At 41.4% G+C, this 21316-nt stretch overlaps 1 protein-coding gene across 1 annotated transcript in view; it reads left to right on the forward strand.

Annotated features, from left to right (window-relative positions):
• Positions 1 to 12401, forward strand: part of ANKFN1 (ankyrin repeat and fibronectin type III domain containing 1) — a 174776-nt gene extending 162375 nt beyond the window's left edge. The window contains exon 19 of the mRNA XM_049636468.1: positions 11202 to 12401. Coding sequence (XP_049492425.1) covers positions 11202 to 11998 — 797 coding nt within the window. The 3' untranslated portion in view covers positions 11999 to 12401. The remainder of the gene's footprint in view (positions 1 to 11201) is intronic.
• Positions 12402 to 21316: the final 8915 nt, after the last annotated feature.

The following is a 21316-nucleotide window of genomic DNA, read 5'->3' on the forward strand; positions in this document are numbered from 1 at the left end:
CTACAAAAATGCTTGGGATTCCCTAGACAGAGCAGTTAGAGTATGGAGAGGAGAGTCTGAAAGGATCCCCGTGGAAAGAACAGCAAGACTTTTTAAAGCAGGAAGAACCCATCAGAAGAAGATAAAACAACAACAACAACAAAAACCCAGAGAGTAGTGTCACAGAAATTAAAGCATGTCAAACAATAGTGAGAGCTTAAATAAAACTGAAAAGCTTCTATTGGGGTCGTTTATTTTATTTTCAACAAGGGAGTCATCCGTAATCTGGAGATAGCAGTTTGTGAAAGGAAGGAGATATAAACTGAACAGAAGTAGATCAGGAAGTAAATGGGAGGTAAAGGAATGGGACCAGTAAGGATACACTCTTCAAAATCTTGGCTGTTGAAGAGAAGAGTGAGGGAGGGCAGTAGCTAGAGAGGTCTGGGGTTGAAAGCGCATTTTTAAAAGGCAGGATAGATATTCCCTCTGCTGTCCGACAATTTACATAAATCTGCAAACAGCTCTTCCATTCTACTTCCACCTTCATAGCCCTTACCTGCCCTCTGCTCACACAACTTTCCCAGAGTTTCATCTTCTCTTGGCCATGGGGTCCTAAGAAGGTCCCCCTTGGCTGTATGAGGGTGGCCTCTCCTGTGCCACAGAAGTGCCAAACTCTCATATTGGCCAGATGACAGGTTACACGCACTCTCTACTGGGAGGATCTGGCCAATTACATTTGGATTTTATTATTAATCTAAAATGTGAGTGATCATCATTCTGTTCCTTAAAATATAACTCTCTCTTGGGTCCATTTATTTCTCTGAAGCCAAGATTCCATGGGCTGTGAAACACAAAGACGTGGAGGGAAGCAAATGAAAAATGGAACCCAGTGACAAGCAAACAGTTGAGAGCTTGGAGAAGCATTTAGTGGTCAGATCCCCTCACAAAAGCAAAAGCATTTCAGAGCAATGAAATCTGCTCCTACATACTCTAGCCTCTGCACTAGTGTGGCTACTTTTATTTGGAAACCATTTACAAAGAGGAAAAAATCCAATTTAGAGAAACATCTCCAGTGGGTTGCTCAGAGAGCAAACTTTGCAATACAATTCCGTTCTGCGTGGGTAGGGTTCACCTAACTTCTGAGGAGCTGGCTGGAAATACAGAGCCTATCACAAACCTGCCAACCCAAGATTCTGTTTTAAGGCTGTGGAGCACCTTGGATTTGTTTGTGTATATCTGTGTGCAGGGGGGGGGGGAGTGGAACTCTTTAACTTCCCATTTCTGTGTGGTTTTCAAACACAAAGTAGAACTCCTCCGAGTCAATTAAAATTAAGCATCTCCCAAGGACCCAATGGGGAAAGTTGGCTCCTAAGAAAGGCAACTCATGGCAGGGGGTGGAATGATTTGGTCCATCACATGTGTATTTTCTCTCCCACTCCTTTTCTGTGGGTACAGTGGTCACAGGCAGCCGCAATTTTTTTTTCCGATACTGCTATTTCTCCTAGTGACACATGGGTGAGGCAACAGAGGGGAGGGGGGTGTTGTTTCCTTCAGATGCATTTGAAGATTATTCTGATCTTCCAATCTGGTAACCTTTTTCCAGATGATTTTAAGATCATTACAGTATAAACTAAACAGTTCAGAAAATCAGCAGGAATCTGAAGATGTTATTTCTCTTGGTAAATTAGAAGGTGAACAAATCCCCGAGGTTCTCCCCATTTATTTAAATTCTTCATTTATAAATTATTTAAATTCTACTCAAACACAGCGGAAACAGATTCAATGAAGCACACAAAAAAGTACAACTTTGGACACTGATACATTAAAAATGTGAAGATAGATTTTAGGGCAAATATTGCTTATTATTCCTTTCTTTCTGTCCTGCCATGCCCCCTGCCTTTAAGAGAAAGGCAATAGCTTTAAATCAATTATTCTTTCCTGAAATGTCATCTCTACATAACGCCCTCAAAATCCACATCAACTCTACTCTGCTGTTGTTGGCCTGAGCCACAGAGACCAGGAATTGCAACACCCATTACAATGGCAAAAAGGCCAAGCTTCCTAAGCCAGCACTAATACTATGGGCAGAACTTTCATCAAACAGCTCCTGGGTCAGTCAGAGGGGAAACACAAGGTTCTACCAATGCTAGCCTGCCCAGTGGGCCCTGTAAGGGAAATTGAGGAGCACAACCAGGTTTATTAAAATAACAACTGGGCAAGGTGCCTACAATGCTTAATGGAGCATATGGCCTGGATCTGGGGATGGAAGCTGCACTTTGCATTCTTTTCCAGGAAGGGAGGGAGTGGCAGTGGCCTAAGTCCCTGGAAACTCTCCTCAGTGCCCTGGCTGGCATCCTGGAGATTTTCCCAGCTTGTTCTGGGAGGGGTATCCCACTCTAAGCAATAGGTTCCACTAAGTCTTATAATAAATAATACAACCACCATGGAAGTCAAATATTTAGATTCCTACTAGAACAGTGTTTCCCAACTGTGGGTCCATGAAACGACAAGATAATATTTACCACTCCATACCCAAGCCTTTTTTCCCTCCCCTTGGGTTATGACAGTTACAACTAGCTCTTCTTTTAATTTATTGCCTATGTCTCTTGCTCCTAGGAGCTATGGTAAAGAAGTTAGTTATATCATTTACAAATTCACTGCTAAATCTAGGTCAGGAAATACAGTACTGAACTAGATCACCACCAACACAAGACACCATACAAGAGATTATTGTTCTCCTTTATTATCAACAGCATTCTCACAGCAAAGTCTTGAAGTTTATCTGATTACTGGTCTATATTTTAATGAGTCACCTCTTGATAACGTTTTCTAGTTATTTTCTCAGTATTTAAGGGTAGGAAGGCACTCAAAGTATTTCTAACAATCTAACTTAATCATCCTGGCACCTGTGAAGATACACAATATAATACCACCATGCTGTAGAGGAAGAAAGGTTCAGAGGGGCTAAGTGATTTGCTCAAGATCAGATACACAGTCAAGGAGCAAGATAGGACTTCAGCCCAGGTTTGTCGGATTTTAAGACAGTTGTTCTTTCTGCTACAACTAGGCTGACCCTTAAGTCAAGCATCACCAAATATGAAACAAAATAATTTAGGTGACTGTTTTCAGGAATTTCTATGGCAGATTACGTAAATTAGCTCTTTCCAGGCTGCTTTCAGTATTGTTTTTAAGAGGCAATCAAATCTCACAATTCTTTATGCTCCCAGATTTCAATATTTATTTTAGTTTCAATCAACTCAACATAACTTATTTTACTGAAAGCTTTGTATGCAACAGAAATAGCACAAGAAGCGAATAATACAATGATAATTAAGTTGCAGCCTCGTTAGGAGATCCTCATGGCCTACTCAAATGTCAATGCTAAGATTAGATGATCTAGAAAATACAGAAGATTCTGCATGCCCCTTTGCTTGACTCCTTCTTTGGTCCATTCCTTCACTGCCTGACTTCTTCAACATTTACTGAGCAGAAATAAATTAAGATATAGTGTATGCCTTCTGGAGTTCATAGTTCAATAATGGAGATAAACATGTAAATGAATAGTTTATAATAAACCTTGATAAATGCAGTAACAGAGATATAAATAAAATGCCATAAGAGCCAAGAGAACGGAGCAACTAACTTTACCTGAAGAAATCAGCACAGGCTCTTCCTGGGAGTCTTAAAATATGATTCCCCATTGAAAATTAGAAGGTCAGACCTTTGAAGCACACCTTCATATACTCCTTAGTCCCCTGCAAACAATAAATGTTCACTATTTGTATGCTGAGAGGTCAAAGTATAAACTGCTCTTGCAGAGTGTTTTACCTGACTGTGGGCTGGAAAGGGAAAGAAAGTGCCACAAACTCCTCAGCAATTGCTTATAGTTACAGTCATATTTACTATCAGACTTCTGGTGGATTTAATGGTGGCCCTAAAATGATTATGTTCGTGTCCGAACCCCCATAACCTGTGAATGTGACCTTATTTGGAAAAAGGGTCTGGGTACAGATGTAATTAAGGATCTTGAGATCATCCTGGATTATCAGGGTGGGCCCTAAATCCCATGACAAGTGTCCTTACAAGAGACAGAAGAGAGTCTATATGAAGACAGAAGTAGATATGGGAGTGATGCCCCACAAAGAACACCAACAGCTGGAAATGGCAAGAAAGCACTCTTCCCTAGAGCCTCCAGAGGGAGGGAGTACAGCACAAATGACACCTTGATTTCAGACTTCTGGCTTCCAGGGCTGTGAGAGAATAAATTTCTGTTGTTTTAAGCCACCCAGTGTGTGGTGATTTGCTGTAGCAGCCCCAGGAAACTAATATAAAACTTAACATGTTTCTCTAACAGCAGCAATATCAAGAAGCTCTTACTAAAAGTTGAATTAATGTAACTCAGTGTGCGTCCCACACAAAGTAGATTAGGTAACGAGGTCCCGGCCCTCAGGAAGCTTCCATGGAAAGCCATGAAAATGCTACAGTGGGGGCACCTGAGTGGCTCAGTTGGTTAAGTGTCAGCACAGAGCCCACTTTCGATCCTCTGTCCCCTTCTCTGTCTGCCCCTTGCCCAGGCGCTCCCTCTCTCTGTCTCAAAAATAAACGTTAAAAAAAAAATGCTAAAGTGCATAGGAGCATGGCAGGCCTTTGGAGACAAATCTGCAGGCGAGTTTCTATCCTGCTACTTACCAACTGTACATGAATTAGAAAATTTAATAAGCCTAAGCTTTAGTATGTATTCTTATCTGCAAAATTAGAATTGTTATAAGCATTAAATAGGATAAAGCACCTAGAATACTTAGCATAATGGCTGGCCCACAGTAAGCACTAAGAAAATGTCATTACTATTGTAGACACAAATGAATACATGTGGACAGCTGAGTAGACAATACTGACCAGATAGAGAAGGAAGTTCAACTAAAGTCAATTCTTTGGATCTTATTTCCAGCCCAGTTTCAAATCTTCAGTTAACCTCTCTTCTTCATCACAACGATGGCACCTGTTGCTGTCATCATCAAAAATAGCTGATAGTCCTGAGACCCTATTCCTGGCGGTACCCAATTTTTCTCACAAAGGATGAGAAAAAGTGCTCTCTAAAACTTGTTTTAAGATTATTAAAGCCGTTCAGCCCAAGCCGTTATCCAATTCACTCCTTTTAACTTGAAAATCTCTTTATATCTATCTTCTTCCCTACCTCATGTCCTTCCAACTTTTTCACCAAAAACCAATGCCAGCACTGGTGCTCACAAGTGACCACTCCTTGTTATGTCTGTTAACCTACCGTTCTTCTATCTTTAACAGTTCCCTCTCCAGTGGTTCCTCCTCTATCCACAAACATCTTCCCCCAACCTTGCAACCCATCAGGCTTCCATCCCATCTCCTCCAGGGATATCTTGGCCAACCTCTCAAGCTTAATCTGTCCCAAATTAAATTTACCATCTCTTCTACTGCCCAACCCAACCCAAATCTACTGCCTAACCCTGATGCAATTTAACTCCTCTGGTTTAATGCTGATACTATCATTCAGACACTAAGCCTTGAAACCTGCTAGTCACTGCAGGGCCTTTACACTTGCCTCTCCAAGTTGTCTGGAGCACTTTTTCCTCAACCTTTCACATAGCTGGTTCCTTCCAATCATTAACATCTTACCTAGACTCCCTTTTCTACAGGGATTCCTCCCTTAGCTACGTTAGCAAAAGAACCTTCCTCCCAAGTCACTCTCTAGCTGAAACCCAGTTTCATTTTCTTCACAGAACTTTGCACTATCTGAAATTAATCTTATGTGGGTTTTTTTTTTTTTTTTTACTTATTTAATCCTTTCTCTATGCACTGTGTAAAAGCAGATACCATATCTGCCTAGCACAAAATACATGCCTGGCAAACATCTTTGAATAATTTTCCTGGATTTCTATTTTCCTCCACATAACCACCACTCTTACACAGCCCCTCAACCTGAAAAAGATAAATATTTAAAAGAAACATAGCTTGGACCACAGCCTTCTCATTGGCCTCCCTGCTGTCTGTTTCCTCTCCATCCAATTCCTCTTATATCCAACCTGCTACATAATTATCCTAAATCACACCTCTTGTCAATTACTTCTTCAAAATTCTTCAATAGCTACTCATTGAGTACAAAATTCTTCAATAGCTTACTCACTGAGTACAAAATTAGGTACAATCCTTATCTAAGATTTACTACTCACTTCTGGCTCCACCCTACCTTTTAAAAAATTAAATTCTCTCTTTTGGCCATTTATTTTGAAATAGAGAAACAGTAGGTTGCAAAGAAATGTACAGGAATTCCCATGTACCCTTCCCCCAACTTCTCCAACATCATCAACTTACACAGCTCTTGTACAATATCAAAACCAAGAAGCTGGTACAATCCATACAGCTTATCCAGATTTCACTAGTTATGTATACACATTTGTGCATGCATGTGTGTAACCATGTGCATGCAGATGCACACAAGCACTCAGGCTCCCTTGTATAGCTCTTGTATCACATGTGTACTTGGGTAATCACTACCATAACCAAAATATTCAACTGTACCATCACCACAAAACTCCTTCTGTTCCCCCTTACTCATCCCCCCATCCCTACCCCTGGCTACTACTATCTATTCTCCAGCTCTATAATCATTTCATGAATGTTACATAAATTGAATTCTTTATTTTTATTGATAAGTAGTATTCTGCAGAATGGATGTACCACAGTTTATTTAACAATTCATTCACTTAAGGACATTTGGGTAGCTTCCAGTTTAGGGATAATACAAATAAAATTGCTATGAACATTCACATACACAGTCCTGCATGAAAATAGTCTTAATTTTCCTAAGATAAATTCCCAAGAGTGCAACTGCTGGCATCTTACTTTTGTAGCCTCACTTTTCCCAAATTCCTCCTGTTCCCATATCACAGTCAAATAAGACTACTTGTACTGTTTCCTCTTCTTCTCTGGTTTCTAATCCTCTCATCATTTGCATATTTATTATTAATAGCTGCCTAAACCACTTTTTCAAAGAGGATGAAGAAATAAATTAATTTATGGGGTGCCTCAGTGGCTTATTTGTTGAGCATCTGACTTTTGGTATCAGCTCAGGTCATTATCTCACTGTCATGAGATCGAGCCCCATGTCGGGCTCCTTGCTGAGCATAGACCTGCTTGAAATTCTCTCTCTCCCTCTCTCTGCTCCCTCCCTCCCTCCGTCCCCCTAAATAAATAAATGAACAAACAGTTATCTCATTTACATGAAGGAAAAAATAAATAAAAGATGATGGAGTATTTTATCAATCCTGTCCCACTGAAATGTGATCTCTTTCCTATAAACCTGCATCATATTTGCTAAACTTCTCTTATAAAATGTATGTTCTACCAGTCTCATAGATGCATATATGCCCTATACTTCCATTACAACAGTAAACTCCCTGGAGACAGATCATTTCTTATTAATTTCATATTCACTCTGGCACCAAGCACACTGTTTCTGTTATAGCAGGAGCTCAAGCAAAACAGAATCTTCATTGTTGAATGAATGGACGAATTAAATATATTTGTCCTAAGAGGGCTCTGATTTAACCAGGAATCCAGGATGTTATATTTGCATTAAAAAAGACAACTAATAATACAAGTCTATACAGGCTAAGTGCCAAAGGACAATAAAAGCAAGAAATGTTAGAGAAGTGCAGAGAAGGCAGCAATCTTTTCTGGGGCAGTTGAGGAATGCTTCTTAAAGAAGGCTATTTTTGAGGGAAACCTTGAACAGATGAGTAGAACCCAGAAAAGTAGAAAAGGGAGTCCTTTTTGGTAGACATTATTTAAGAACAGTATACGGATTGATCTCATTCTTTGTAGCTTCTGGATAATATTCCACTATACAGATGTGCCCCAAGTTTTAACCTATTCTCCTGATAGTAGACATTTAGTATGCATCAGTTAGAATTAAGTTTGGATCCATGTTACGGAAAATCCAAAAGGAGTGTCATAAACACAAGATACTTTATTTCTCTCGTGTGAAAGAAGCCCGCACGTAGACAATTCATTGTTGGTATGTGGACTCCATGGTCTTCAGACTCCATGCTCCATTTTTCACCTCCACCACACTAGCATATGGCTTTTTTTCCCAGGGTTGCCTTATGAGCCTAGCCAACATCTTGTTACAGGCAACTGAAAGGAAAGAGAAAAAAAAAAAGGGGGCCTACCTCAGAGCTAAGCCAGCTCCCTTTATGCAGACTTCCAGAAGTTTCACACAACACTTTCAGTTCTACATCACTGGCCAGAACTTAGTTATATGGCCATACCTAGCTGAAAGGGAAGCTGAAAAATTCAGTCTTTCACATGAGTGCATTGCTGTCTCAAAGGAAATTTAAGATTTGTAACCAAAAAAGGATAATAGATATTGGGTAGCAGCCAGCAATTAGAGAGAAAAACTGAAATCTTGCCCTGCCAATGAGTAAGCACACACATCATCTTCCATAGTCAGGAAAAAGAGAAAGAAAAGAAAATGAAGCACTTCACAACCTGACCTTGAAATAAACAAACAAGCCAAGAAAGAAGGAAAGAAAGAAAAGAAAAGGATTACATCTGGTTCTACTTCCTAAAATAGAAGAAGCTTTAATCCTGTTTGTGTAAATTACTAATTCCCTTACAAAACAAAATTTTTCCCTGGAGTCTGCAATATTCTTATGATAACCATGTCCGATTTCCCACCATGAACAAAGTAACTATAAACTTGTATTCCTGTGGGTTTTTACTTTAAATACCTGTTGTATTTTTTAATCAGCAAGCCAGTCCTGAAGTTGGACTCCCTCACAGAACTTTGCAAGTAAGCTATTTTTCTTAAGTGATTTTTCTTTTCCTAATACTTTGGTGCCTCTAAGTCTTCCCTCACAGCAGTCTCAGCCACAGGATTGTTTCTTGTTTTCACTATTACAAATCCCACCGCAGTAAACAGCTTGTAAATGCCTCCGTGTATACACAGTGACAATTTCTCAAACATAGATATCTAAAAAAGAACTTGCTGGGACAAATGATATGCACATTTTTAATATCGTCTACTTAAAAATGCTATTGGCAGAACGGTACTAGTTGATCCCCCATCACTATATGAGCATCCCTGACTTCCCACACATCAACAACACATGAGAGTATACCTCTTTTCATTTTTAGCAAATCTGATAGGCAAAAACATGCCTTGTTGTTTCCACCTGCATTTCCCTAACTACCACCTAGTTAGTAATGATAGTCTATCTAGGTTGAACATCTTTATTATGTTTATTGACCATTTGTATTAATTATTCTTTGAAGGACTGGTTATCATCTGCCCATCTGGATGGTCTTATGGATTTAGAGAAGTTCTTTATATGTTCTGGTTATTAATCTTTTGTTATACATATTATCACAGTTTTCTTCCAATCTATCCCTTACTGTTTTACTTTGTTTATAGTATCATTTGTTTTACAAAGTATTAAACTCTGATGTAGTCAAATTTAGCAGCCAATTCTCTGACTTCTGGGATTTTGTCTTGCTTACAAAGACCCTGCCACTGCAAAATTACAAACATATTGTCTTCTATTACTTGAAGGGTTTGCCTGTTACATTTAAGCTGCATGAAATTTATTTTTATATATGCTATAAGGTAGGATTTTCTCTAATTATTTTACTAAAGGGATAACACTATATCCTGAAGATCTATCTATCTACTCCCTTACTTTGGAATATTATCTTTACCATATGTTAAATTATCACACAGAATTAAAACTATTTCTGGACTTTACTTTTCTGTTCTATAAATCCATCTGCCCATTTGTACACCAATACTACAAAGTTTTAGTTGTCAAAACTCCGTAGTATTTTTTGATATCTGGTAAATCAGAAATCAGGCTCCTCTCTATTGTATCTTTTAAAAAGGGTGGGGGGCACCTGAGTGGCTCAGTCAGTTAGGCCTCCAACTCTTGATTTCATCTCAGGTCATGATCTCATAATTCATGGGATCAAGATTCTCTCTCTCCCTCTCTCTGCCCCTATACCATTCCCGTGAGCACTCACAAGCTCGCTCACTCTCTCTCTGTCTCTCAAAATAAATAAACTTAAAAAAAAAAGCTGGCTGTTCTCATAAATTTTCTCTTCCAGGTGACTTTAAACATCAGTTTACTAAATTCCTTTCAAAAATCCTACAGAGATTTTTTTTTTATTGAGATTGCCTGATTTGTAGATTAGCAGTTTTTGTTTTTAAGAGAACTTGCATGTTTTTAAATTAGCATGTATGTACCAACTACCTATGTTGGGATGAGTTCTGTGGGAATTCAAAGCATTTTTAAGACATCCTTGCTCCACAGTAACATACCATCTGATTGGGGGGGGGGGGGATAGATATAAATAATGAGTGCATTAAATGATAAATATCTTTAGAATTAAAGTTGTGGCTCATTTATGGTCACTATAGTATGCACTTTGAGGCTTATTTCTGCCTGTCATTTTACTTCTGTTTTTGTTTTTTCTTTGGCCTTTTTTTTTTTTCATTTTTAAACACCTGACAACTAGGTAAATATTTATAAACATAATTGATTTATACCTTAGTCATCCTAGGTAAGAAGTTCTATTATCATTCCCATTTTACAGATAAAGAAACTGAACCTCAAAGAAGTTAAGTAACCTTCCCAAGATCACAGAACAAGTAGGTGGAGGACAGCTAAGATCTGAAACTGTTTCCCAGACTTCAATCCCCATAGTTCCACCTCTTCTTCCCTCCCCCTTTTAAGTTCCTGCTACTTTATCGAATGCAAAGCTCATCTCTGAAATAAGGATAGGAAATGAATAAATGAGTAGCATGCATTTTTTTAAACTGTTTCATCCTCTGTACAATAAATTTCATTGTATTTGCTGTACAAGCCCAGCAAATAATAAAAGCGTACAGGGAGAATAAGGGCACGTTCCCCTCTGCCGCTGTCCAGGTTGGACCTGTCCCGAGTTCCTCTCCCTTTCCCTTAAGCTAAGCACAGGGCTCATTACATAATTTATAGAGCCCTGTGCAAAACCAAAGCGTGGGGTCCCTTGTTCAAAAATGATTGCTACCTTCAAGAGGCAGACCGTTAACAAAGCACAGGACCCTTCTAGGCACAGGGGTGGGGAGGGCTCAACCACATGGATACTATGCCCAAGAAGCAGGCCCCGGCTAAGAGTTTCTCTCTCTTTTCTAACCTGGGTCTCTGGCTCTGTAGAGTCACAGCCCTGCTCTGATGAAGAAGGCTGCTCAGAAGTCTTCCTCCCCACTGACAGCGACTACGACTCCAGTGATGCCCTGAGCCCCCGAGACCTGGACCTGGTCTACCTGTCATCACAGGATATCGCCCAGCAGGCTCTCAGCGGCCTAAGTGGCAGCGCCCCCGACGTTCTGCAGGTGCACGACATGAAGAGTCCTCTGGGATCGGGCCAGGACCCCCAAGGCCGGCCCCCGGGGCCGGATCCCGACCACTCGTGCGCCGAAGTCCTCCACAGCCTGACCCTCACCGGCTTCACTCCCAAGAACCACGCCAAGATGGCGCCGAGCGCCAGGCCGCCGCTGGGCTTCCTGGGAAAGCGGAAGCCGGCTAAGCACCAGCACTACGGCGGCTTCAGCCGCCACCACCGCTGGCTGCGCATGCACAGCGAGACGCAATCGCTCTCGCTCTCCGACGGCGTTTACACGCAGCACGTGTCTCGGGCCTGCGCCCTGACCCAGGAGCCCGCGGAGGCCGAGCGGCTGGGACCTGCCCCCGTTGGGTCCCGGGGCCTGGTTCTGGCCCACGCCGCAAGCCTCCCTGAGGAGGGGAAGAGCAGCCTCCAGGATGCGAGGCCTGCGGTACGTCGCATCTACGTGGAGCCCTACCGCGCGGCCCTGGTGGACGCAAAGCCCTGGGCTGCCTTGAGCCCGCCCCCCGGGGGCCACTCGGCCCTACCCAGCCCCACCGGCCCGGAGATGAGCCCCGAAGGCCCCACCACCTCCCCCGTGTCAGAAATACTCAGCAGCATGCTTTAGGGAGTCCTGCAACTGGCTGTCCTGATCCACAGCAAATCCCTGCATTCTCCATCACTCTCTCTCCAGCCCGGCCCCCACTGTGTCCCCAACCCTTTTCAAATGGTTTGAAATGTTAAAATTCCAAAGGTTACAGGTTCAAGTCCCTTTTTTTTTTTTTTTTGGATAGAGTTAGGTGGAAGTGAGAGTTGCCAGTGTTGTTCCCGGTTCAGGGCACACAAGAACTTTTGTGTCAACATGGAGTCCTGGACTATTTAGGGGCACCCATGGCTGAAGTAGGGCAGCCTAAAGAGCCACCCTCAGTTCTGCAGCCGGCTCTGTAATCTGACCTTTGGGTTTAGGGCTCTTTCTTGAATTTGTGACTGATGGGGAGGAGTTCTAGAGATGAAAATAAGATTAACATTGTTTTTCCTTCCGTTCTAAACCTTCAGAAGAGTTTAAGGGAAAGAAGCCCAGGTTGCGTCTTCAGGGCACAAAGTCAAGTGGACTTGACCTGGGTTCCCAGTCAGCTAAACCAAGTCATTCCAAAGTGCATGGTTCTCAGTTGGTCACCAAATCAAATTTATCCATCAGCACTGATGGTAGGCCTAAAACAGATCTTTTCTTCATTTAGTGCTGTGTGGAAATCACCAGAAGCAAAAGTAGAGGATGCTTTGCTTCTAGCTTTGTCTTGCAAAGGTAAAACAGGGCAGGAAGCAGGACTTCCTGCACACTCAGTTCCCGTTCAAGCATGAAAATGGTCTTTGTATTATTCAGGGTGCAAGGAGATAGCTGAATTAAGTGAAAGCCTCAGTTAAAGACAAGACAGAGAGTGGGAGAGAAAGATGGGCAAAAATGCATTTTTTTCTACAATCCTAAGATAAGTAAGTCCATGGGGCTTTGTCTCTGAAAATGATAGTGGATCTGCTTAGATTCTTAGGTGATGGAATTGTCATTGAATGAGAAAGTGCCCTTCAGATATGGCCAGGCAGCTGATGAAGTCCTTACAGACACACTGGCACATTTACTCACCCCTACATCACAGGTCATGGGACAGATTGCCCAGGGCTTGGGTTGCTGGCTTCCCCTTTTCAGTTCACCCCTTCCAAAGTCCACTTTGCTCTGAGATCAGCTGGCCCATTGGCCTCAGGGAAAATCCTCAGGGACAGAAGTCCCTGTCAATGGTTCCAAAACTGCTTAGAGACACCTGAAAAAAGTGTTTTGGTCTCAATGCCTCCCACCTGCCTTTCTCACAAATGAGAAACCCAAATCAAAGAGAAATCACACTGCATATTCCAAAAAGGCATGAGCCTTCTCTCATTTCCTGGAGCCAAGACTCATTCAGTTTACTGATATTCTAAATGGTCCTTTTCTGCTTCACAGGCATTTTGGTTAAATATTGCTCTTTATGGGCCCTACCCCTGTCCTCACAGTTCTACCATTCCTCCTCATGGGAGTTCATACAAAGTCCCCTGTTCACAATGTTATTCCGATCCCTTCCATTTTTAAAACATTTGATTTAAACATAAATAATTACCCTGGTGGAAAGGTACAGATTTGGCCCATGGCCTATGGTCATTAGAAAACTAAAGCCCAGAGCTCAATCTTTATTTTTTTAAGAGATTTTATACTCAGTGAACCACCACCCCCCATCCCCCCACCCCCCGACCGCAGAGAATCTTGAGCAGAATCACTGTGGCTTCTTTTCTATGCCTGCAAGGATTTTAAAATGCAGTTTTCTTCTGTTCTGAGTGAACTCTATGTATATGGAGTATTAGAGTTAGAAAGGACCATAAAATTAGTCTAAGTGCTTGCGTTTGTTTACAGATGAGTCAATTAAAGCCGAGAGAGGTTAAGTGACTTGCTCAAGGTCACAGAGCCACTTTAGTCTCAGAGTTAGGGTCAAAACCTGGAACCATTCCCTTTATAGTAGGTTGGCCCATTGGGAATTGGTACACACCTATCAAAAGTCAACTTTTGATCGACTGTAGACTACTTACCGAATTTGTAGATTATCTCTTTTAATTCCAAATTCGACCCCTTTTCTCAACCTTTACCTAACAGATTTCCATTATCACAGAGCTCCTTGTTGCCAGGAAATACAAATTTCACATAACAGGCATCTAAGCTAAGTTACTTAAAAGGCAAATTTAGAGAAATGTCACTTAAAATTACATACCACATGACTCCCCTTTAATAACAAGAATGACAGTCACCTGCACTCAATTTCTATTTATTTCTAATTATAGGACAAGATTATATATGTTGAATGCTGGAATTGCCAAAACTAAGAAACCAAGTGATTCTCTGATCATGACCTGTCTGGTGGCATGAAACAAAATTTGTGACTGTGAATTAGATGGGAGGCATTCAGCAGGCAGCAAAAGCAGAGACCAACCCACCCTTCTGGACCCTCAGATTCTGGCACATTGGACCAAATAATGACTCATGAAGTAAAATTGCATTAAATCCAAACCCACTAACTGATATTGGGAACATGGTTTATTTTTTTACCTTCTATGAAGAAAAGAGATGCATTCCCATGAAATGAATAATGCACATTCAATTTCAATGGGCATAGTCCACTTGAAAATGCATCTTCCTAGCAATATTCCTATACAGAAGTGGATGTTATATCCTCAGTAATTAGCCATTTGTTCAAGCAGGTTTCCTTCACTTGTACCTCCACTTTGCAACATCTTGTGAGCCTGTTCTAGATTCCTGTGAGGGACAACTATGTTCTCTAATTCACAATACTTTATTCATTTGTCCAGGCCACTCATTACAGACACTTTACAACATCTGAGGAGTTTTTTGTTTGCTTATTTGTTTTATTTTATCTTGATGGCTTTGTTATGCTTTGGATATGATGAACTTTTTGTCTTTTTTTTTTTTTCTTTTTTTTTTTTTTTTTTTTTTAAGTCCAGACTGGGAGCCTCTGGAGGAAATATTCCTGTCCCGGGTCTTCTTTTCCATAATTTTTCTACCATGCTTAACTCTCACTTGTGTTATCCAGCTCTCATCATTTGTGAAAACGCTCAAAAGTTATTGACCAGGGCCCTCTCACATGTCCCTGTCTCTATTCTAAGTCCCACAGAGAACAAAAGAACAAAGTATGAAACATACTCCCAGGCCACAAGGAGCTCACAATCTGATAGGAGTGTAGCCATCCTCACTGTACATCTTCCCTTTGATGTTTTAGAAAAGGCAAAAGCCTGTCTCCTCAGCCAGGCTGACATAGGGCATGTTGGGCTAGAGATCATTGATTTCACTCTTGCTGGCTATTGAGAAGGGAAGACAGCCTGGAAAATGCAAGTCTCCAATGTATATGCTTGGCAACCATTTACAAGGCTGTCACATCCTCTTAATTGGTGAGGGGAACTGGGAGACAGTAATTAAAAACATTTACTCTAGGGAGTGGGTATTTTAAGAAGTGGGTACTTAAAGATGAGACCCATTCCATTTTAAGAACATTCACTAATGCTCAAAGCAATAATTACACTGGATAGAATGGTTCCATTTGGTTTGAAAGTTGAAGCCAGTTAGTAATAATATTCCTCCAGCCCCCATTCCTGAAGGATCCCAAAGCACTTTATGAAAAGCAATGACTGAAGCCTTGTTGTACTCCCCTAAAAAGACCTTGTCTGGGAGCCACCTGGCAAGCACCCACCCTATCCTTGCCAGGAGATCATGCCAGACAAGTGGGAAAGAGGACTGGCCTCTCATTTATTGTTATCCTGCCACACAAAGGTACACTCTGGGGACTGCTCACCTCTTCCCTTGAAGACAGCAACTTTAGACAAAGAGGCATACTAGAAAATCCCAACCCCTTGCCCCCCCCCCCCCGCCCTGCTCCTCACACTCCACCCAAGCCGTACTCACTTTCTCTTGGAGAACTATCAACTCAAGCTGCTAAGGGGTCTGCAGTGGACTCAAGTTCCCTAGTTATGTCAACAGCACACAGAAGTCACTGGCTTCTTAAAACTGATACTGTTGGAAAGATGATGCCATTACCTGACGGTTCTCTCCAGTTTGTCTGTAGCAGAGCTACAGCCGGGGTGTGCATCTCTTGGTATGTTTGTTTATTGAATTGTAACATACCAATCAGAGAGGGTAGTTATCAATTAACAAGAGAACACTCTCAGAGAATTGAAAGGGCTACATCATCACTTTAACAAGTCTAAATATTTTCCCAGATGATTCAGTGACGCAAACCTGAAACTTTTTTTTTTTTTTCCTCCTGGTCATACCTTTAAGGAAAAATTTAAGGGAGCTGTTTGGAAAGCAATGATACCTCTTCATAGGTAGTAGAGTGAACAAGGGAAAAACTTGTTTCTTTGCCGGCCCCCTCTCATAAGATGTTCAAACACATGGCTTATGACTGTTAAGCTAAACTTCAACAAGGCCTTACAAACAACAAGGGTAGTGTATTTGAAACTATGTTGCGCAGTTTGGAAACTTATTCTAAGATCCTAATTCAGAGTTTTTCTGAGGTGTTGAACTTTGCCATTAGCAAAAAGTATTTTTAGAAAAATCCATTGACTGTTTATGAAGCACTGATTTTGCCATATTTCGGGTCTCTGGTTTTTCCACCACATCTGTACCCAGTGGTTATATTTGTGGGTTTTTTCAATTATTTCTTCTATTTCCATTATTAATGAATTTGTAAAATAGTTATTCAAAAAGACAGTTGGTTTTGTTTAACCATCAAATAGGTTTCACAGTCTATTGTGAAAATATTCTATTTTGATAAAGGATGTAGGAGGTTTGTTGTGGTTGTTTTAAATATCACCCCAGGGTCCTTCCCCTCCAGATATACACATTTTTTTTTATTTTAGCAAAAGCCAATATTTAACTTAGTGGCAAATGTTATCAAGCTATTAGTTAATGCCCTTTGGTCCTCTTCCTTCAGTCCACGACATGAAAATCTGAATATGCTTTCACAGTAACTGGTAGCTGATTTATAAAAACCAAATCTGGCAAATTTTTCTCTCAAGTCTGTCTGAGTTGCTGTGTTACTTCTTGCCCTGTGACCAACCAGATGTTTGGGGATATCCCATCTACGTGGCCACAAGCATCAGTTTAATGGTTGTGATAGAAAAAAGAAGTGTATATGAGTGTGTGTGTGTGTGTGTGTGTGTGTGTGTAGTGGGGGAGGGCTGTTTCATAGAAAAAGTAATTTTTTGATATTCTATTAGGCAGTGTTTAACTGCTTCCTGCCTCGTGTACATAGTGATTTGGCTGATCATTGGTTATTTGTTCAGAACTTAATGTATCTTGTTGCTACGTATGCAACTGAGTGTATGTAAAAGTTTAGACTTCGGTACATTATCTGCACAATTTTGTGTGCTTTAAACCTCTGTAAATGTACAGATGAATCATGTAAGGTGTATTAAACGTGACCTCTACTCTTGAAACAATAATATTTTGTAGTATGCACATTTGCAAACTATTTGAACATTTTAAATGGATATTGTAAATGGCCAGTACACTCGATCAAAATCAACACTGGTAAAATGCATGCCTCTTCAACCTACCAATTTATAAGAAGAGGTCAAGGGTTAACAAGAATTAAGATAATTTTTCTAATGGCAAGTATTTTTGATAATTTCCTACATGCCTAATTGTATTTGAAAGAAAAATTGTCAACAGAAGAAATCTTAGCTATCAGAGGGAATGACTTTATTTCATAAGCATTAAATAATACTAATATACTTTATATCTAACCTGATGTTATTGAAATATAGTTCATAGGAGAAGTCAAAAATATTTTTGATTCTTCATAAGATGGTTTGCTGTTTCAAGGACAGGTTCCAAGCCCTCTGTCTTCAGTGTGGAGAAATGTCAATTAAGTAATAAACTAATAGAATTGTCAGCAATTGGCTTACCTGCTGGTTTTTCCAAGTCTCAATGAAGACACACATTTTTTAGCCTCAGCTTTTAAAAACTTCTTGCTGAAACTTTGGAAGAGTTACTATTTGGGGCATCGTTTTCACAATTATCAGAAAAATCTGACCAGTTGGCCCTTGATTGATCAATAGCCTTTGGGCAATTTCTCTTGCATACCTAGTTATTGCCAAGTATTGAAAATACAGCAGCAGGCTGCCAATGGCAAATATTCTCACCTACTTGCATCCAGGAGCTTGGACACCTGAACCTTGCTCCTTCCTCCACCGCATGCATGTTTAAATGTCTTCAGTGCATTTCTGCATGTGCCCTCCTATTTCTCTATCCCTTTATTTCCAAACTCACGAGGCTCCTCCCTTACCCCTACTCCCTCTGGCTGAGATTTGAGATTTCTTCTGTTTCTGAGAACACTGCAAAGAACTGCAGGAACCTGCACAAAGGTTCTCCTGAATTCCCAAGGCCAGGAATGTGCTGCTTTGGACCATGTTTTTGTCTTACGCTATTTTACAGAATTCTTTTAAATATGCACAGGCATGCACATGCGCGCGTGCGCACACGCACACACACACACACACACACACACACAAACACACACACAAATTCAACTCTTTATTGGCATGTTTGTGGTCGGCTTTCCTGACAGCCTCAGAGGGCTGTTTTGTTGTCCTGGCCAAATGTGCTGTTTTCCCTATGTAAATTGTCATCTTTCTAAGCAAACCATTACTTTCTTTTCCTAATTCTGTCTTTGAATAAAAGTTTACCTTCTTTTTCAAACCAAACAGATGACATTGCTCTTTAATATCCTCTTTCCTCTATGAACACTCCTGGGGAGGCATTGGGGGAGGGGCAGAATGGGGAGGCCTTTCAGATTCAAGCTGCTAGGTAAGAAGTGTGCCTTCCCTGAACGCTTTGCCTTTTGACGAGCTATGCCAGGCAACAACACCTAGTATTTCTATCTGCCAACAAGAAACAACTCCTCTTCTCTATAATAATAATTTGAAAAATTAGGTTAGGGAATTAGGCAAATTTAAAGAGGGAGTTTCTAATCAATTTACAGTGACGGGGAAAAAAATCTTAAGGAAATTCTCTTGCCCAATATTATCTGTCAAATAAGTGAGATCTTTGTAATAATTTATTGACTGTGAGATTGCATTTCCTTTTCAGGTAGCCTATGGCATTCTCACATTTGCATAATGCTCTTTCTTCTGTCAATAATAATAAAAGCAATAATGATAATATTCCTTATCTTGTCATAGTTATGTCAATTACTGAATTCAGGTGGAGGCCACAGAAGGGACTGGTGTTAGATACAGACTAGAGGAAGTTAGGCACCAGTTGTATTCTAGGTAAGAGTCTCTAAGCCAAAGGCAACTGCCTCTTTGTTTGCTCATCACCTCCTCAACACATTTCACAGCTCCCGGCACAAATACCCCAGAAAGGGTGATAAACTGATGAAGAAATCTCTTAAAATCATGTTAACCCCCACAAATTGTTTAATTACTCCATAAATAAATGGACTCAAAGGACTTTCCAAATGACTGCCAGCCTGAGCCTCTCTAAAATGGCTCGGATGGGGCACCTGGGTGGCTCAGTTGGCTAAGTGTCCAAGTCTTGATTTTGGCTCAGGCTATGATCTCACGGTTTGTGAGATCAAGACCCAAATCAGGCTCTGTGCTGAAAGCGTGGAGCCTGCTTGGGATTCTCTTTCTCCCTCTCTCTCTCTCTGCTCCTCCCCTGCTCATGCTCTCTCTCTCTCTCTCTCTCTTTCTCTCTCTCTCTCTCTCTCTCTCAAAAATAAATAAATAAACTATTAAAAATCCTTTGAAAACATAAAATAAAATGGCTCGGTTTCTCCTTTAGGGTGCCTCAAAAGTATTTCTTTAGGACTTTGTGAGAAGTTGCACCCCCCCATCCCACACACGGTCTCCAGAATGCTTTGACTGAGGTCAGCACACCCCAGAAGGAAGCAAGCAAAGGGCCTGGGGAGAAATCCACTTTTCTTATCATACAGCACATACTTCCAGACAGCCAGCACTCACCTAAGTGTCGCGATAGCACGCACAGCAACTGAGCACCATGACTGGGAAGGTCACCTATCCCAGCTGAACCCTCTGAGTTTTCTGGACTCAGAAAACCTGCAAAAAACTCTTATTCCAGTGCCCAATAAGGCCAACTTTTGCACACACTATTTTCCCCATCAGGCTTTTGATAACTGCAATGTCCTATATGTTTATAAAACACTTTCCCAAGCACCATCCTATTTGAGCTTGACAAACAACCCTGTGAAGTGATCAGAGCAGTTTTATCTCTGTTTTACAAATAAGAGGCTTGGGGCTCAGTAAAGTGAGCTCCAAGTCCCAGGACTCCCGACTCTCTAGTATGCCATATGCCATTGGCTTAGGAACTATGGGAAAGGAAAAACAATGCCCAAATTGACCAGTGGAAGCTCCTGCTCTGCAACAGAGCCCCTGCAGAGACAGACATGCATGGGACATACACAGATAATGACAATAAAGCACACAGATCCTTTCCCATGAGGCCCGTGTTCTAGCTCAGTCAGGTAGTCTGGACTGCAAACAAGAAACTTTTCCTCTCTGAACTTACAAATGAAGACATCTTTCAAATGTGTAGGGTCTCTTTCAGCTTTGAAATTCCATGAATCTAATATAGTCACAGTGAGAACCTATCAGGGATGAGTAGGGGTTCTCCTCAGAGAATTTCAGTTTTGTGTTGTCATCGGTCTCGTTGGGGAGGGTAGGTGGTGGCAGATACATTGGCACAGAGTCTACTGTAGCTAAAGGAAAGTGGAGAAGGACAGTAACCGAGGAGTCTGTGCTTAGCAACCCTTCCCAATACCACCACACCCCAACAATCCCTCCTTCTGCCTCACTCTACCCCAATCTCTCAGAAAACAGTGCCATCCATTTCAGCTCCTGCATCCTTGGCTGTCCAGGCCATTGTGGAATCACAGCGGATTGGGTCTGGAATATCTTTGGCAACAGCACCACTCACCAGCCGTTCTCTTAGACTCTGCCCAACTGCTACCTTAAGATCCCTTCCTTGGAGTGGCCTGGAAGGGGCCAAAACACTGCACAACTCCAGGGGGCACCATTGATAAGTGTGGAGTGTACTCCATTGGCCATTTCGCAGAATCCAGGAATGAAGAAAGCAGACCCTTTGCCAGAAAGCAAGCTTGCAATTGGCATCCCTTTTGGGAGAGAAGGGAAGATGAGAGATAGGCAGAGGATGGGACATGAGGCCTCCCTTTATGTAGGGTATTTATCATACCACCGTGGGGCCTGCTGTGGACACACACTTTACTCTTTCAAGTTTGGGGCAACTGGGGCACCAGCCCGGACCTCACTGGGCCATGTTGGTTTGGCTGGAGCCAAGTGCCCATCATTGTTCTCCCTCTGCTCTCACAGAAGTCCGTGA

Source organism: Panthera uncia, chromosome E1, assembly GCF_023721935.1.
Source record: "Panthera uncia isolate 11264 chromosome E1, Puncia_PCG_1.0, whole genome shotgun sequence".
Taxonomy (NCBI): Eukaryota; Metazoa; Chordata; class Mammalia; order Carnivora; family Felidae; genus Panthera; species Panthera uncia.